The sequence below is a fragment of the Antechinus flavipes genome, chromosome 5, assembly GCF_016432865.1.
Source record: "Antechinus flavipes isolate AdamAnt ecotype Samford, QLD, Australia chromosome 5, AdamAnt_v2, whole genome shotgun sequence".
In the NCBI taxonomy this organism is placed as follows: Eukaryota; Metazoa; Chordata; class Mammalia; order Dasyuromorphia; family Dasyuridae; genus Antechinus; species Antechinus flavipes.
Window position 1 is genome coordinate 223,356,369 of NC_067402.1, and position 18,036 is coordinate 223,374,404.

General features: G+C 46.0%; 1 protein-coding gene across 1 annotated transcript; it reads left to right on the forward strand.

Annotated features, from left to right (window-relative positions):
• The first annotated feature begins 1,269 nt into the window (after positions 1-1,269).
• On the forward strand, positions 1,270-17,557 carry CALCOCO1 (calcium binding and coiled-coil domain 1). The gene is made up of 15 exons (XM_052000138.1): positions 1,270-1,385; positions 4,415-4,594; positions 4,936-5,038; positions 5,567-5,757; positions 6,918-7,076; positions 7,911-8,059; positions 10,821-10,911; positions 11,347-11,502; positions 12,524-12,778; positions 13,123-13,248; positions 13,832-13,927; positions 14,558-14,660; positions 14,869-15,071; positions 15,481-15,587; positions 16,581-17,557. The coding sequence occupies exons 2-15, from the start codon at positions 4,439-4,441 to the stop codon at positions 16,753-16,755; spliced, it is 2,070 nt and encodes a 689-aa protein (XP_051856098.1). The 5' UTR covers positions 1,270-1,385; positions 4,415-4,438; the 3' UTR covers positions 16,756-17,557.
• The last annotated feature ends 479 nt before the right edge of the window (positions 17,558-18,036 follow it).

Genomic DNA, 18,036 nt, shown 5'->3' on the forward strand with positions numbered 1-18,036 from the left:
AGAATTTAGCATTATTCCTGGTATACAGTAGGTGTTTAATAAATGCTTATTGCTGTCTGACTGACTAATGAAACCAAAGGTTGTTTTCTTCCTTTCTTTGTATCCTCAAATTTACCCTACATAGTTCCTGGAATGCTGTAGAGGCTTAATAAATGTTTATTGACTGAGGAGACTAGGGGTTGTTTTCTGCCTTTCTTTGTATCTACAGAATTTACTATCGTTCCTGGAACTCAGTAGGTGCTTAATAAATGCTTACTGACTAAGCTTTGTGAATATTTTTTAAAAGGACAAAAACACGATCCATGCCTTCAAGGAGCTCACATTCCAAAGGAGGGAAGACAACATGCAAATGTTATATACATAAGATATAATCGCGGTAAACAGAATGCTCCACTCAGAAGGGAGAGGAGGAGAAAAAGACCTCCTCCAGAAGACCGGAGTGAAGCTGAGTCTGCAAGGAAAGCAGAGAAGTTAAGAGGGAGGTACGAAGTCCTGGCCCAAATAAGGTAATTCAACAAGCATTGATTAAGGACCTACTATGTGTCAGGCACTGAGGATACAAAGAAGGGGGAGAGAGTGGGGGAAGGAACAACCAGCCCCTCCCCGCGGAGTTCGGAGTCTGTGCAAACAACTGTGTACATTCAGAGCAATTCGGGGTAAACTGGAGCTAACGCACAGAAAGATCTCTTTGGCACACAACTTTGAAAGCTTTCAAAGCACGGAGCATGCGCGGGAGCCCTCCCTGCGCTGCCTTATTAAGGCTGGATTTCTTCGAGTGCCCCGCCCCCACACTCTCTGACTCACGTGTGCAGCTGGCAAACTGGGAGGGGAATTTTTGCAAACACTGGAGGAGGAGGAGGAGGAAGCCGAATGGAAAGCGTAGGGCCTGGGAGTGGACTGCTGCACTGGGTCAAGGCTATTTCTAAGGTCAGTTTGCTAGTCCGTCAAAAGCACGTGGTTCCACCGGCTCCTCCCCACTTCACCAAGCTTGCGGCCCACACTCAACCCCACCCCCACCTCAAAAAAAAAAAAAAAAAAAAAAGGTTCCAAATAGTTCAGCCCAATTAGCTTAGGCCGCCTGCGCTCTTGGAATTTGGGGAGTTGTAGTCTTGCTGAGAAAGCACCCTCATTGGCCACTTCGAAAGAATGGACTACAGATCCCAGAATTCCCTACTCACCACAACACTCTCCTCCACCCTCCGCTTTGCACAACTTCCTGGGGTTCGTAGTTCTAAGGCCCAGGAAACTTCGAAGCCCGGAATTGGAGAAAAAACTACAAGCCCCAAAGGGCTTTGCTTCCAACTCTCTCCCCCGCCTCTCTCTCTGGCAGAGTGGTGTTTTTGTTGTTGGTGAAAGGTGAGGGGAACAGCTGATCTTCTGGTGGGGTAAGAGAATTGGTCCTCATTTTTGTCTTGGGGGGAAGGGAAATTCGTGGAATGTCACCCCAAATTTCCATCCTTGAAAAGGGAACTCTAGGGAAACAGAGACTCTTTAAAGCGTTAACCCTTTAGTGGAATGGATCCTCCCCAGCTTTCCACTAGTGTTTAGGGCGCGTGGGTTTGGGGGGTTCCCTGCACTTGGAGGAGGCTCCCTGTTTACCCTCCCTTCCTTCTCTTAGGCATCTCGCCCTAAAGGACTGAGTAGGTGAGGGAGGGAGGATTTGAGAATGCTGAAATTAGGGTGAATCCCCTTTTTAATCATCTCCTTCCAAAGCAGCCATCTCCTTCAAAATTAGTTCTAAGGGCCTTCCTCTCCTCCCCACCTCCCCCCACTCCCGGCAGAACATGGGGAGCCCTGAGATCATGGTTATCCCTAAATCTGATGATGGTGCAGTACATAATATTCTAATTTTCTCCCAGCTCTGGAAGAAGAATCCAGATGTGATGGAGTTTTGTTGGGGGACTAGAAGGTTATTTAGACTTTCCCAATTTAGATCTTTTGGGAAGGAACTCCCTCCCCCACTCTTTTTGATAGTAGAAAGAATTGCCCTGACTGAAGGTAATGTAAAGAATCTAGAGAATCAGCAGGATGTAACTTGGGGGTCTTTGAACCCCAGAGAAATGAAAGGATCACCGCGGAGTTACATTGCATTTAAATTCCTACCTAGTTTCCAGGGAAATTTTAAATCCTTTCTCCAATGCTGGTTGTATCCCCAAGATTTATTTAGGGGTGGAAGTTAAATTTGTTTTTTAACTTTAAAAGTCTCTGCCCGGTCCTCCCCCTCCTGGCACTAACCAGTATGGGTCTGTGATGTTTGGGGGCCTGCACATGACTAGTGGCGTTTTCTGATTGGACACCCTGAGAGCTGCGTTTGGGACGTAGATGGGAGGGAGCAGGCAGAAAAGGGAGGACTCTCTCTGTTCAGGATAATAGTTTCTCTTTTCTAATCCTCCCATCCCATCTGCTCTTACCCACCCTTCTGCCCCAGAACAACCCAGAACACCCCCTACTTTCATACCCTCCTCTGCAGCTGCCAGTCTCAGAGGAATGATTTAAACATTTAGGGTTGAAAACGGCTTAGTCTATCCTGGAGCTGAATTTGATTTATTCTGCTTGAAGTAATCAGGAGGTCATGCATCCCACTGGAATGGTAGGTCAGAGGTCCAGGAAGCAGAAGATGTTGGTTTTGTTCCATTTCCAAATACTGGAAGTGAATCTTTACCTTCCCACCACCCCACCCCCCCAGTCTCATCTGTGCCCAAGGGTGGGGTGTTCCTGGCTTCTGGCCCCTACATTCCCTCTCCCCCATCCTACCACGTTCCTATCTGGTGTTTCACTCCACCCCTGAAGCAGCCGCCTCCAGGATTCCTGACTTCATGGGGTCATATTTAGGGATCCCTTTCTACCTTTGCTTTCTCTCATGCCTCAGATGGGAGTAGGATTAGTTGGTTCCCAAGAATTTAAAGAGGAAAGGGGAATTCGTGAGTCGGGGGCAGAAGGATTTCAGTTTGGATACTCCAGCCAGATTCCAGTCCTGGAAATTTAGCCATTCTTGTCCAGTGGTTAATTCTTGTTATCAGTTGCCCTTAGAGTATTAGAGCTACAGCTGTGTCAACAGCCCCAGGAAGTGAGTGAACGAATCAGTTTAACTTCCAACTGGGGAAATAGGAATGATGAGGAAGGAGAATACCTCTTTCTGCAATTTAATTCTATATTCAAGAGTTTTGGAAATTATTGTTAAAAAGTAGGAGAGAGGGAGATTAGCAAGAACTGGACCAGCAGAAATGAGGTATAAATTAAAAGAAAGAATGGCGGGATGAAATTGGAACCTGGAGTTGAAGGGCAGGCTTGGTTGGTTAGGGGCACTGCTCTTCTGTATAGCAGGGATTTAAATTATGGAAAGTACTTGTGAGTTTGAGTCTGATAGGCCTGGATTGAAAGGCTGAATGCCTTTTCAAGAACTAAGAATGAAAATATCTCAATTTTATGCTATCATGGTAATTGAAATTCCTTGATCATCGGGTCTGGTGTTATTATAGTTGTATATAAGGAAACATATTGAGGAAGAGATTGGCTTTGAAGCCTTGAATCCCTCATTATCATTTGCCTACCGAACATCTCCATCTGATGGCTCATAGGCATCCCAAACTCAACCTGTCCAAGCCAGAATTTATTATCTTCCTTGCTCCCCCCCCCAATCTTCTCATCTTCTTGACTTCTCTATTTCTCTTAAGGTTGCCACTGTCTTTCCAGTCCCTCCCCTTCAAAGACTTGGAAGCATCCTTTTCTCTTTCCCTCACACCCACATCCCATTCATTGCCAAACTTGCCAGTCTTAGCTCAACAGTTCTTCCTGCATGTGTCCCTTCACCGTACTTACTCAGCCACTAGTGCTCCAGGTCCTAATTACATCTGGTCTGAATTATTGCAAAATCCTCCTAATTGGTCTCTGAAAACTGTCTCCTTCAGTTCAGCCCTTCTTCCACACAGACTATTAAATCTTTATTCCTAAAGCACAGTCTGGGTCTCACTCATTACTATTATGCTTCAACAAGCATCAGTGGCTTCCCATTATCCCTAGAATAAAATATATTTTAAACCTTTTGCAGTCTAATTTCAAACTCACTTTTTATGTCTAACCCTTTGCTTCCCCCAAAGCACTTCTGCTCAAACTGGTCTTCTCACATTCTGGCCTTTACACAGGCCATCTTTCCTTCTGTCCTTCTCCACCTTTGCCTCTTGGAATCCCTAGCTTCATTCAAGGCTCAGCTTCAGTACCACTCCCTACGTGAGGTCTTTCTTTGTATTTTAGTCACATTTTACTTGACTGTGTACAAATCTGTTCTGCCCCAGTAGCATATAAGTTGAATTAACATTTTTGTCTTCTGTTCTCAAAAACTAGCATAGTGTGTGATACATAGCAGGAGTTGCAACAAGTGTTCACTGAATTGAATTAACCCTTTACTCCTTGGCAGGACTGAGCTATCTGAGAAGGTATCATGGAGGAGTCATTGCTCAGCCGAACCCCACCCCGGGGTGCGGTCACTTTTCTGAATGTGGCTAGGACCTATATCCCCAACACCAAGGTGGAATGTCACTACACCCTGCCCCCAGGCATTGTGGCCAATGCCAGCGACTGGATTGGCATCTTCAAGGTACCCGTCTGAGAAGTGTGACTGTTTTAGGCCAGAGGGAAGAGAACATATTTTGCTTAAATCAACAGGTGGGAGGGAAGGATGGAAGTAATAGCCATACCTTTCTTCCTTGCTGCACTCCAGTACTGGGAATAAGCTGAAATTTCTCCCTTTCCCAGTTGTCCTTAAGCTTCCCCAGGGAAACTAGAATCTTCTCACTCTAGTGCCCCTCTGTCTCCTAATACCCCAGTTCTAGAGCTCTCTCTAGTGCCCTCAGCAGAGGGTAAGTCAGAGCTCATGACTTACAGAAGTCTGGAACAGTAAGAGCCTAAAAGCCCCATTCCAACTTTGGGCACTTACAGACAGAGGCCTCCTCAGTCCGAGATTATCACACCTTTGTCTGGTGCGTGATCCCTGAAGGTGCAGCTGAAGGCTCTGCTATTCACTCCAGTGTCCAGTTCCAAGGTATGTGGGGAGACCCGAGGCCTGGGAGGAGAGCAAGGGGATAGACATCATGGGAAAGATAAGTTAGAGAGAGACTAAGAGACAGGAGTTCAGACACAGAGTCAGGAAATAAGTGCATATGAGTACAATGGAAATTACATGCAGCTGTATTCAGAGGGTGTAGAAAGCAAAGGGGATTCAATAGACTCTTAGGGTTGATGGGGATTGAAGATGCCAGTCATTGGTCCAGCCATCCCACACAAGTCAGGATTTCTCTTTTAGAACTGGAAAAATTAGTCAAAGAAAGCTTTCTGGAGTAGAAGCCTATGGAATAGGGTTGAGAAGAAGTGAATTTAGAAGGAACAGCTATACCACAAGATCAGAGGTGGGAGAGAGAAAGGATCAGAGAACCAAAGCTGGTAAATCCTAGGAGATGAGGAGAGATCAGTAAAGAGAGAGTGCTTGAAAAGTTCAGAGGTGAGAATTTGGTGTGGGACAGGGTCCGGGTGTTGGTTCTGAGAACTCTTAGGTGCCCGATTCTTCCCACAGCCAGCTACTTGCCCAAGCCAGGTGCTCAATTCTACCAGTTCCGCTATGTAAACCACAAAGGCCGAGTGTGTGGCCAGAGCTCCTCGTTCCAGTTTCGGGAACCAAGGCCCATGGATGAACTGGTGATGTTAGAGGAATCCGAAAATGGTTCTGATATCCTGCTTGTTGTCCCCAAGGCAACAGTGCTGCAGGTAAATGAGAGGAATAGTACTGGGGGCCTCCTCCTTCCACATTCTCAAGTCCTCATTCTTTATGTTGGGAATCACACCTGACCCCTGCCCTCAGGGAACTTCTAGTCTGATAGAAAAGATGAGACCCAGGGTCTAGATATAGGGGAAGATTAGGGACATATAGGATTCAAGAGAACAGACTAGTTCAGGACAAAGACCAGACAGAACTCTGGCTTTCAAGTTTTGAGTGTATAATTAGAGACTGGAGCCAAAAACTTGGGCTGGAAGCTGGAGTAATAGGGGAAATGCTTCATTTGGAAAGTCTTCCTAGAAAGTAGGAGATAAAGAACAGCCTTTTAAAAAAAAAAAAAAGCTGTCTGGTAATTGGAATGATTGTCCAGATGATGGTGATGGATATGTATTAGATAAATTCCTTTAGGGATCTATATCTCTTAGAAAACTCAAAGCCAAGATTAAAATAGAGTTATGAAAAAATAGAAATATTAAGAATAGATAATGAATATATTTTGTATGTCAGAGCTCAGCTTAAAAAAAAACCCACAAGTATGATTAAAGCAAAGGAGTCTCATTCTCAGATACTGGGAAACACTGGAGGAAGCTACATCTGTTCAGATGAATTGTGGAAAGATTGCCAGAAGAGGGAGGATTCAGGCATTGTTAGACCGGGGATGGAGGAGTTATGATAAGTTACAAATGAATAGGGCCGGAAGAAAGTGGAAGTGAAATGAGCAGCTGGGAGGGCTGTGCCTAAAGAGAGCAAGGGATGGAGGTAGGTCAAGTGACATAGTAATGTTTCTTTTTTGTTTGGTTTTTTCTCAATAGCATTTTATTTTTCCAAATGCATATAAAGATAATTTTCACCATTCATTTTTGTAAGATTTTGAGTTCTAAATTTTTTCCCCTTACCTCCTCTGTCCCTAAGACAGCAAGCAATCTGATATAGGTTATACACGTACAATAATTTAAAACATATTTCCATGTCATAGGATTGTTTCCAAGCCTGTTTCCCCTCTTGCCCATCCTTTTTACTATTCATGATAGGGCCTCCCTGCCCAGAACCACAACCAATTCTGGAGGTGGTTTGGAAGAGATCAGGAAAATTAGCATGAAGGTAAGTGAGGGAGGGAAAATGGCTATTGACATTACATGAGCATCTCTAGAATCAGCTAGAAGAAAGCCAGCAGGAACGGAATGACCTGATGAGGCTGAAGTTGCAGTTGGAAGGGGAGGTGGCGGAACTGAAGAGCAGGGTGCAAGAGCTGGAGACTGTGCTGCAGGTCACCAAGGAGGAGCAGACCAAGCTGATGGAGAAATACAAGGTGGGGACAAGTCCATGAGGGCTCCAAAAGGTGTCTCCTTGTGGAGGCAGAGGAAATGGAGCTGGGAGAGGTTGGGAGAGCCCCATCCTCAAAGTTAATATCGGGATCAGCCTTAGTTCGCATTTCCTGATCCAGAGATAGAGGATTAAAAGGGAGCTAGGACGTTTTCTCTTTAAACATGGGAGAATCTGGGGACAGCTCACAACATAATATGGTGAAATGATCATTGGTCTTAGTCAGAAGACTCGCGTTCCAGTCCTGACTTTCAACATTTACTAGCTGTGCTCTCATTAATAGGACACCAAGCGAGTCACTTAACACATACTCTGCCTGAATTTCCCACCATTAGAATGAATAGGGATATTCATTTTATCCCTTGTGTAGTGTTGTAAGGAGAAGCACGTTGTAATTCCACTATAAAGTGTTCTGTAAATGGGAGTTATGGATTGTCATTATGGGGTGGGAAAGATCCAGCACAGAGTGGAGGGGAGATTTGGGATGACTCCTTCAGGTTCCCTCTCAAGGATGATATCTCAGAGGACAGTGGGACAAGAAGTGGTTTTAGAATCCTGAAGGTGGATTCAAATTCTGGCTCTGCCACTTCTCTGGAGTGACTAGGAAATCACTCAGCTTTTCTGGGGTTCAGCATTCTCTTCTAAGGGAGTGGGCTAAATGACCTATAAGGTATCCTTTGCAGCTCCCAACCCTTTGTGTTAGGAACAAATGAGAGGAGGGAGCCTCTGAAGCTTCCAAGATCTCTCCTGCTCTCCTTTTGCTTGGTTTCTCTCTCAGTGAGATGAGTCTCAGCCTCTTCTCCTTCTGGGGTAACTGCAGGGGTTAGCACGTGCCCATGGGGAGCTTAAAGAAGAACGGGATGTTCTGAGCAAACAACAGGGAGATCATGTGGCTCGGATCCTGGAACTGGAGGATGATATTCATACCATCAGTGAGAAGGTGCTGGAGAAGGAGGTGGAGCTGGACAGGTGAGAAGGTCCCTTCATCCCATTCTACCCCTGATCCCCACGCTAAGATTCAAAGTCAATGGGGAGATTCCATCATGGGGGAAAATTTGTGAGCTTGGTCAGTGAAAGCCACTCAGAGGTGGTTTTAAAATGCATCTATTGATATAACAGCAATGAGCAAGTAGAAATACAATTAGACCCTCAGAAGGATTTACTGATAGCCGGGATTATTAGAACTAGGTCACTGAGAGCTTGTATTTCTCTTAGCCCTGGAGACTTAGAGTCACAGAATGAATCTTAGCATTAGAAAAGAACCTTAAGAATTATCCAGTCCAACCCTTTTGGACAGATATCTCATCTGTAAAATATCTGACAGGTCATCAGCCAGTCTTTTCATGAGCACTTCTAACAACAGGGAGATCACTATCTTGCGTAAGATAATCCATTCCATTTTAAAACAATTTTTTAAAAAATTATTTTTAATTTATGGAATGTAAAAGCATTTCCATAACACAGTACAATTTTTTAAAATGTACATGAAAATGCAAGTGTACTATGCACAACTTTCTATTCCTTTCAAATTCATAACAAAATCATGCATCTTCTTTCTCCCTCCTCTCCTTCCATTCACATAGGGAATCATACAGAAGGGTATGATTGTGATGTGATATTCTGCCCAAAGGAATGCAAATTTTGATCCCTGCAATCCAGCAAAAGATCTTGAGATTCATAGGCTAGATTTCCTTTTTAGGGCCTATGCCCTAAACCCAAATCACTCTGACTTTCAATTATTGGCCAACAGTAGGTCCCAGCTCAAGCCTCCCTTGGTCATTGTTGTTTGGATTCTGATGGCTCAGAGTGGGTGTAAATAGCAGTTGTTTCTATTTTGGCCAGAAACCTCCCAGCAGCTAAAAGAGGTAATTCTTTGCCTCATTTCTTACTTTTCCTTAAATCATTGAATGAACGTTGCCTTGGACAGACTGAGACCTGGAAAAGACCTTCGCTTAAAAAGGCTAAGGTCTCCTATTGTAACCCGGGCTATCTCTAGTCATCCTGATCTATATCTGGCCACTAGATCCAGATGGCTCCAGATGAGAGAGTGAGGTTGGGGACTTTACACAGCCTTCCCTCACTTAAATACAAGTCATGATGTCTCCTTCCTGTTGTCCTGTTCTAGAACAAAACACAAACAAAAACAACAAAATCATTTAAATTTCTTTCTTTTTTTTCTTTCCCTTTAGTTAAAGAACAGTGAAAATAAAGATTTTTTTTTTCCTCACAAGTTCACAGAATCCTCTGAAATCACCTTGCCTTCTTCAAGTGTGGCCTCCAAAGGAGTAGCCACAATCCTCTAGACTTGGTTTGCCTAAGTCACAGGACGATGATATTGTTAGCTCCATTTGCAAACGGTATTTTTATTAATGCAGCCAACAATTACATTAACTTTTTGGCAGACATGTCACATTATGAATTCTAGTTGACCTTGTAGTAAAACAAAGTCTTTTCTCATGACCCACTACTAAATCAGGTCACATTTATCTTGTACCTGTGCAGTTGCTCTTTTGAGCCCTTTGCTTCCACCTAGAAACAGAGGGATAAGTAAGGAGACCTCTCCTGTCTCTTCAGGGATATGGCACCTATAAACCTTGCTCATCAAAAGAGTTCAAGAAGTTGAGGCCTAAAAGAACCAGGAGGAAATGAGGTGACTAGGACCTGGGACCTGAGACTCAGCTAGGGAAAGCAATTAATTATAGCTGATAAGAGTTCCCAGGATGAAGCCACCTAGAGGCATAAAAGGGTTTAGAACAAGATCATCCTGCTTTAATGTCTGAACATTATACAATAGGCAAGAAGGACCAGTAAGGGCTGAGTTGGGGGGAAGACCTTATAGCAGGATGTGCCTCTCAGGAATCAGCTAGACTTGGAGTCAGAAAGTTGTGAGTTCTAACTTTGTCTTACTAGCTGTCAAGTCAACAAGCATTTATTTTTTTGGGGGGAGGCAGTTGGATTTGAGTGACTTGCCCATGATCACACAGCTAGTAAGTGTCTGAGGCTGAATTTGAACTCAGGTCCTTCTGACTCCAGGACCAGTGCTCTAGCCACTGCACCACCTAGCTGCCCTTCCACAAGCATTTATTTATTAAGCACCTACTATGTGCCAGGCACTGTGCTAAGCACTATGTTACAAAGAAAGGCAAAAAATAGACCCTTCTCTCATGGAGTTTATAATCTAATGAGAAGATCACTCAGCTGTGTACAAACGAGAAAAGGGGACATGTGAGAATTGTCACAAAGGTAGAACCAACAGGATTTGACAAGTGATTGAATTAGAGTGGGGAAGACTAAGTAGTTGAGGATGATACCTCAAACTGGGTGATTAATGGTATACTTTTGACAATAATAGGGAAATTAGGAAGAGGGAAGGGTTTTGAAAAAAAATAAATTAATTGTAGAGATGTTGAGTTTAAAATATCTATGAGAGATCCGGTTTGAAATGTCCATTAGATAGTTGGAGATCCAAGACTAGAGATCAGGCTAGGCTTAAGGCTGAACAATAGATCTGATAATCATCTCCCTAAAGATTATAATTGAATCTATGAGAGTCTGATGAGTTTACCAAGCAAAATAGTCTAGAAGGCGATGAGAAGAGACCACCTATGGTTGATGGGTGATATGTGAGCCTGGGCAAATCATTTAACCTCTCATTCTCAGTTTCTCATCTGACTCAGCCTCTAAGATCCATCCTAGCTCTAAATTCTTTAATGTTGTCCTTGGTCCACAGGGTCAAGGACACAGTGAAGGCCTTGACTCAGGAGCAGGAGAAGCTTCTGGGGCAGCTGAAGGAAGAACAAGCAGACAAGGAGCAAAGCCAGGTGAGGGGCCACACAGGAAAAGGCAGGGCCAGGTCTTCATGGGAAAGGAGAGAACAAGAGGCAAAGGGTCTAAAATTGCAGTTGTCTATAATTTCATAATACCCGTGTACTGCTGGAAACTCTGGCCTAGGAAGCAGGAGAGCTGAGTCCAGTGGGGGCAGAGATTCCCCAGGGCTGTGTCCCTTCAAGGCTGGGAAACTGACTTGTTCTGGTTTGGCTTACTGGCCTGTAGAGCAGAGACCTTCTTTCTAGACATTCCTCCCCAGATATATAGAGTGCAGGACTTTGAGTTCAAATCCTGCCTCAGACACATACTAGCTTGGCAAATTTCTTAACATCTCCTAGCCTTTGTTTTTTCATCTCCATATTGAGAGTGCTGGACTTGAGAAACTCCCAAGCCCATCTCTGATTCTGTGATTCTGTGATTCTCATCAGGCTGACCTGCAAGCTTCACAGGTGGAATGCTGTCGCCTGAGTACAGACCTGCAGAAGGCCAAAAGTCATCAGGATAAGCAGGCCTCTGAGCTCCAAAGACTGCAGGATGAGGTTACCCGGACTCAGAATCTGTTGGATGAGGCCCAGCAGCATATTGTGAGTAAGGGCCTGGCTACCTGAATCCTGGGCAGGAGGAGCCAGGAGAGTCTCTGGGACTAGAGTGTAAGACAGAGGCATCACACTTGTGGCTGGCCTCTCTGGCTGTACCTGAAACCACTTTAAAATGCAACTGGGAAATGTTTAACAAAATAAATAAAAATACAATACAACATAGGGTTAATTTGAGACTTTCTAAGTCAGTTTGCAGCTCTCAGAAATAAATTTAAGTTTCATACTTTTAGTATGAGGGGGGCTTCTTAAACTTTTTCCACTAACAATTCCTTTTCATGCAAAAGATTTTTATGTGACTCCAGTAGCTAAGTATTTTTAAAAAGCATGCAATAAAACATTTACTGATAATAAATCACAAAGAAATTTATTTTAAAACAATTCTTTGGTATACATATAATTTTACCACTTATTAAAGGTAAGGCAAATTTGCATAACAATGAAATCGATATACTTGTTTATTTTTACATAAAGGATTAAATCTTGGCAGAATATTTAATATATTTTATTGTTGCTAAATTTTTCACAACCCTCACATTCAGTTATGCAACCCCAAATGGGGTTGTAACCCACAGTTTAAGAAGCTTTGGTACAAGCAAAATAACTGTATGGATATGTATACATATATTGTATTTAACTCATACTTTAACATATTTAACATGTATTGGTCAACCTGCCATCTGGGGGAGGGGGTGGGGGGAAGGAGAGGAAAAGTTGGAACAAAAGGTTTTGCAGTTGTCAATGCTGAAAAATTATCCATGCATATATCTTGTAAATAAAAAGTTATCTAAAAAAAAAAAAAAAGCTTTGGTACAGAGGAAACCTATGAAACAAAATAAAAAGAGAGAGGAAGGGATTGGCTGCTGTAGTTTGGGGGCAAGTCACCTGGGTCCTGAGTAGAGGAAGAATGTAGAATCTAATGGAAGATAGGAAACTTTGGAGTAAAGAGCCCTGGGATGCCCATCTTAGTTCAGATATAACTGACTCTATGCCTGTATTTTTCCCAAAGGCTGAATTGGAGCCCCTGAAAGAGCAGCTTCGAGGAAGTCAGGAGCTTGCAGTCTCAAGCCAACAAAAGGCTGCCCTGCTCGGGGAAGAGCTGGCCAGCACAGCAAGTGCCAGAGACCGGACCATGGCCGAGCTCCACCGAAACCGGCTCGAGCTAGCTGAGGCTAACAACAGGTTAATGGAGCTCAGTCTGCAGTGGAGAGAAGACAAGGGTTCATGGAGCAAGGAACGGACAGGACTTCTGCAAAATGTAGAGGTGCAGAGACAGGGGCATGAGGACTGGGGGAAGCCACAGGGAGGGGGAACAGCCAATTCCTGGGGAGAGCTGTAACCTGAGTCGGCCCTTGCCGATCTCCACTGGTTAGGGGTAGGTGGGGAATGAGTCTGTCCTCCTGGTCCATAGAGTGTCCTCCTCCTCACCCCCCCCCCCCCAGGGCCTTCTCTACATCTCCTCCTGTTCTTCACAGACTCTGGGACTGTGAGAGTTAGAGAGAGGCAGCAAAGGAGATGCAGAGAAGACCAAGTGAGCCTGAGGGGCAGGGAGATTGTGCCAGGGATGGGGCTCTTATCTGAGACATTCTCCTTCCTGCCCACACCCAGGCAGAGAAGGATAAAATCCTAAAACTGAGTGCCGAAGTCCTGAGACTGGAGAAGGCTGTGCAAGAAGAGAGGACCCAGAGACAAGGGCTCAAGGCCGACCTGGCTCAAGAGAAGGATTCCAGCCTGGTGAGATTTCTCAGCCCCTGTGCCTCTGCCCACAGTCCCCTGACTCTGCTGTCCTTTCTTCTAAATGCCTAGAATGTAAAGTCAGAGGTCAGAGAGTCGAGGGGCCGGAAAGCCCTTAGAAGCTGCGGGACTCACCTCTCTCATTTTACAGGCCTAGTTAAGGATAGATCACCTGCCGAGGATACTGCTCAGGTCCATTTTATTTTGCATCTTGTTCATAAGCAGCCTTGTCTGCTTTGATTAGGTATTTAAAATCCTTTTTTGCTACTAACATACAGGCCTTTGGCATCAGTTGGATTGACTTGAGGTAACCTAGACTGAACAGACAGTAAAATATATATATCAGGACTTAAGCAACCCATATTCAGCCTAGTTGTAATGTCTCAGATGTCTGATGGCTTAGTCCCTAGTTCTGAGACCCATAGATTAGGGAAGGGAGCATGGGTTAGGCTGCAGTATTGAGGGAAAGCTGAGTGGTGGAGGCTGGCTTTGGGATTCCAGGTTTCTTCCTTTCATGCCCCAGAGGTCATGTTCTAAGAGAGAAGTTCTTGATTCTTTATTCTCCATGACCCTTCTCCTACAGGTGCAGCTGTCAGAAAGCAAGAGAGAGCTAACAGAGCTTCGGTCAGCCCTTCGAGTGTTTCAGAAGGAAAAGGAGCAGCTGCAGGAGGAGAAGCAGGTAAGCCATGCTTAGAACTCAGGAGGCCCTGGGTCCCACAGCCCCAGCTTCTGCACAGACTGGGCAGCTCCCAGCTTTGCTAACTCCTCCCAGCAGCAGAGCCCCAGTCTAGGGCCTCTGTGAGACAGTGATAAAAGGGCAGCCTTCAGAGTCAGAGGACACGGATTCAGATCTCAGCTCTGTTCTTTACCAGCTTTATATCCTGGGCCCTCCTGGGACTCAGCCTTCTCATATATAAAATCTGGACTTGACTAGGTTGGACTAGGTTGCCCCTGCATTCCTTTCAATTTAAAGCTCTGACTTTATGATATAAGAACTTATAGTCTCTCAGAAAGGATGTGGTCACTTTCAGTTCCCTTAACATTATATTGCTGTATTATATGATTCTGTTTATATAGTTCTATTATATAATAGCATTCGTGTGATATTAGAAGAGGAATAAGGTAGACTAGCAGCAGGCTCCAGAGCAGAGATATAAGAAGGTCTGGGATCAAAGCTGTCTCTCTTCTTAACCCTCCCTTCGATGTCCTCACTCCCTTTTGGGAGCAGAACTTATCTCTGGGACCAGGGAATCTTCATGGCCCAGGAGTTTGGGGCCTTCTCTGTCTTTACCATGTGCTTCCAACCCAGGAACTGCTTGAATACATGAGGAAGCTGGAGGCCCGCCTAGAAAAAGTGGCCGATGAGAAGTGGAGTGAGGATGCAGCCACTGAGGATGAAGAGGCAACTCTCGGTCTGAGTCCATGCACCTTTGACTCCCCTCCTTCGGCCTTTCCCTTGCCCATCCCCAGCACTGCAGAGTGCCTAGTGGGAAAACTTCAGGGCCCCTTAAGGGTTGACCCTCCTTCTCCCATGTGTCCCTATGGGCAGTGGTTCCAGGTTCTGTCCTTTCTCTCTCCCTTAGAGGGGAGCCCTTGACAGCCCTTCCTCCCCACTCACAGGCTACACTACAGCAGTGCTTTCAGACTCAGAAGATGAATACCCAGAGGACATGAGGCTCCCTTCCCATGGGTTGTGTGAGCGAGGAGGCCCTGGCTGTAATCCCTCTGGACCCCGAGACACCCCCGCCCACGTGGTCATCAGCCAGCCATCCCCCATTGCTCCTCACACAGCAAGGGTCCATGATGATAGTAGCTCTGACTCAGTGAGTGTGACAAAGACAGGAGAGTCTTTGGGAGGAGGGGCTGGGGTGGGGGAGTTGAGGGAGCTGTACCAGTTGTCCTAGCCTCCAGACACAGGGCTTTTCAGCCTGATGGGTCCCTTTTCTCCTTTGTTGGGTAGGAAAGTGGCTCGGTTGTCATGACCCTCCAAGTCCATTAGACCACCTGCTCTTCACCTTGAGTAACCTTGAACACAGGCCTGCTCTGCTCTGGCCTTCGTCCGTGTCCCATCTCTGATGACTCATTTGGTCCCATATTCTGGTTCCCACATCTGTTCCCTGCCCGGGGCTCTCTTCCCTCCCATCCCGGGGCCCATTCGTGCCCCTTTGTCTCCCTTCCCCAATGCCCACCTTCTGAAACGCTGCCCCGCTCTCCCTGTGTCTGCGTGCCCAGGAGGCAGAGGATGAAAAGGCAGTGCTGATGGCAGCAGTGCAGAGCGGAGGGGAGGAGGCCAGCCTGCTGCTTCCCGAGCTGGGCAGCGCCTTCTATGATGTGGCCAGGTGAGGTGGGACGCTCCCAAGAATGTGCCAGGGCAGGATGGAGCCCCATGGCCAGGGACAGCCCTAAAGCATTTGCTATCATGGTGCAGACCCATATTCTTGATCTAAGCCGAGATGGAGGAAGGGCCAAGGGGTGGGTCATTGGATCTTAAAATTACTAGTTACCTCATAAAGTCCCAGATGCCTCTGGGTTCTAAATTTCACTCAACTTAAAAATGTACCATCGGTACTCAGAGGCTCTACTTGTAACAAGCTTCTGTGTTGTTTTAGCACCATCTTCCGTGGAGCCCAAATTGTCTTGCACCCCCTCTCTCCTGCCCTTTCCCCCCCCCACGCTGGCAGGTAGGTGCCTAGACCACTGAAAAAAGGGAAGCAATCAAGGACCACAGGGATGGAAAAACTGGGATTCAGCATCTGATTATCCATGGGTCTTTAGCTTTCCCCAGTTCCCTTGGAGACTCTGCAAGAGGTAGAGCTGGGGAGGGAGAGAGTCAGGTATCCAAATGGTAAGTGGTCTCCCAACGCAGGAGAGAGTAAACGATTGAGAACCAGGCATCTAGGCCCCCGGCTCTGTCCCAGATATTGGGACAGACAAGGCAAAGGAGATGGGAGAACGCCATCATCTCCTCCTTGGCTAGCGCGGGAAGATGAAGGACGATGTCAGACTCATTTTCGGCCTCATTAGGCAGCAGACAGAGATGGAGGGAGGAGAGCTTGGGGTTGGGGGATGGGCTTTGGAAACTTGGCTGAGGAGGCCAGTAAGAGGCTGGGGAGGTAACTGATGCCAGCATCATTGAGAACTAGGAAAAAAGCAAGGCCTCTTTGGTTCTGCCCCAACGGGCCTCAGCTTCGAGAAGGACCAAGAGCGTAAGGGATGCAGGCAGCGTAGCATATGAACAGGAGCATCTGAACTTCTGCTCCTAGGATCAAGGAGGAGGGGGGAGGAAGGACAGCAGGACTAAATCACCTCCTCACCACTCTACCTCTCCATAGTGGCTTTGTTGGGGGCCCCCTTTCCGAGGCCAGCCCAGGGGGCCCTGACGCCCCGCCTTGGAAGGAGTGTCCCATATGTAAGGAACAGTTTCCTGAGGGTGACAAGGATGCCTTGGAGGAACACGTGGATGGACACTTCTTCTTCAGCACCCAGGATCCTTTTACCTTTGAATGATAAACACACGCATATATACACAGAGTTTGTGACAAACTGGGTTTCAGGCCATCAGGATCCCTAAGAAATCCTCCACCCCACTCCATTTCCACTTATTCTGACCTTGAGTCCACGACAAGGCTCTTGTGGAACACTGATGGAAATGGGTGCTCCTCCCCCAACCAAACAAAATACCACCCAGTGGTTTGAGGGACACTCTAGTGTCCTGGTTTCTTTCCACGTGAGCCACCAAGGCTCCCCTGCCCTTCCCAGACCACCATTGTTTATACCTACCACCGTCAAAACAGTCTGACTTCTGTTGGGTCAGTGTTCCAAAGCCAACTCTTGGAACATCCGTTCCTCCCAGGGTTCCCATTTGGGGTTTATACTTGTTATCTGAGTTCTGTCTCTAGTTTTCATGAAGACAGGAAAATCCATGACCCTCTCAGCTCTCAGCTTCATCTCTGTTCCCTCACTACCTTTTCCTAATTTGTCCATATGATTAGATGTTAAGTTTTGGTTTCTTTTGGAGGTAAAGAAGACCCCCTGCACCAATTCTTCCCTTTCCTGCAGTATCCTCTTACTCCACATAGAAAGAAAAATTCATCTGTGCCTTTTGTGTTGGAGGGGAGGGGAGCAACTGAAACCAAGTATTTCCATCTGGCCTGTCCTCATCCCCCTTGACAGCAATAAGATAGTCTTCCCTAACATCCTCCATGTCACCACCACCATCCTCCCCCACTCCCCTCCCAAGTTGTGTAGCATGGGCAGAGATATTTATATGACATGTATACTATTCTAATAAAAAGTGTTCTTACCACAAGCCATGACTGGAGTAAAAGAGTTTAGGTTTGGGGAACAGGTGTTCCCTCGCTCTCTAATCTCTGGATTTTGGTGGGAAGAGAAATTTAGTCATTTGGTAAAAAGGAGCTGGGTGAGTTCCAGACTGTCTGCCACCGCTGCCAGTTCCCAGTGGGAAGAGGAAGAAGGACACCAGACTGAGACTGGACCTGACTCTCAAAGGAGCTGCAGTTCACTTTGCTGGCTTTTAGAGAGGCTGTGAGTTCTCTCTCCCGGTGAGGAGAGAGGAATGATATGGGTCTGCTTGAAAAGGAGAGAAAGAGCTTGGTGATCCAGAAGGGCCCACCCAATCCTGCTCAGGCCCTGGCTCCCTTAAGCAGCCTTCACAGCATCTAGGGCTAGGAAACTGGTAGTGTAATGGGAGAAGGGCTGGCTTTGAAATATGCTACCCGTATGGTCTTGGGCACATCAATTAACCTTGTAGGCCTTATTTTCCTCATC

Bases quoted from the DNA above. Each gene is read 5' to 3' on its own strand.
- CALCOCO1 (XM_052000138.1), top strand. From the start codon at position 4,439: ATGGAGGAGTCATTGCTCAGCCGAACCCCACCCCGGGGTGCGGTCACT. The intron at 5,758-6,917 runs GTAAATGAGAGG...GAGCATCTCTAG, and splicing joins CCAAGGCAACAGTGCTGCAG to AATCAGCTAGAAGAAAGCCA. The intron at 15,072-15,480 runs GTGAGTGTGACA...CTGCGTGCCCAG, and splicing joins ATGATAGTAGCTCTGACTCA to GAGGCAGAGGATGAAAAGGC.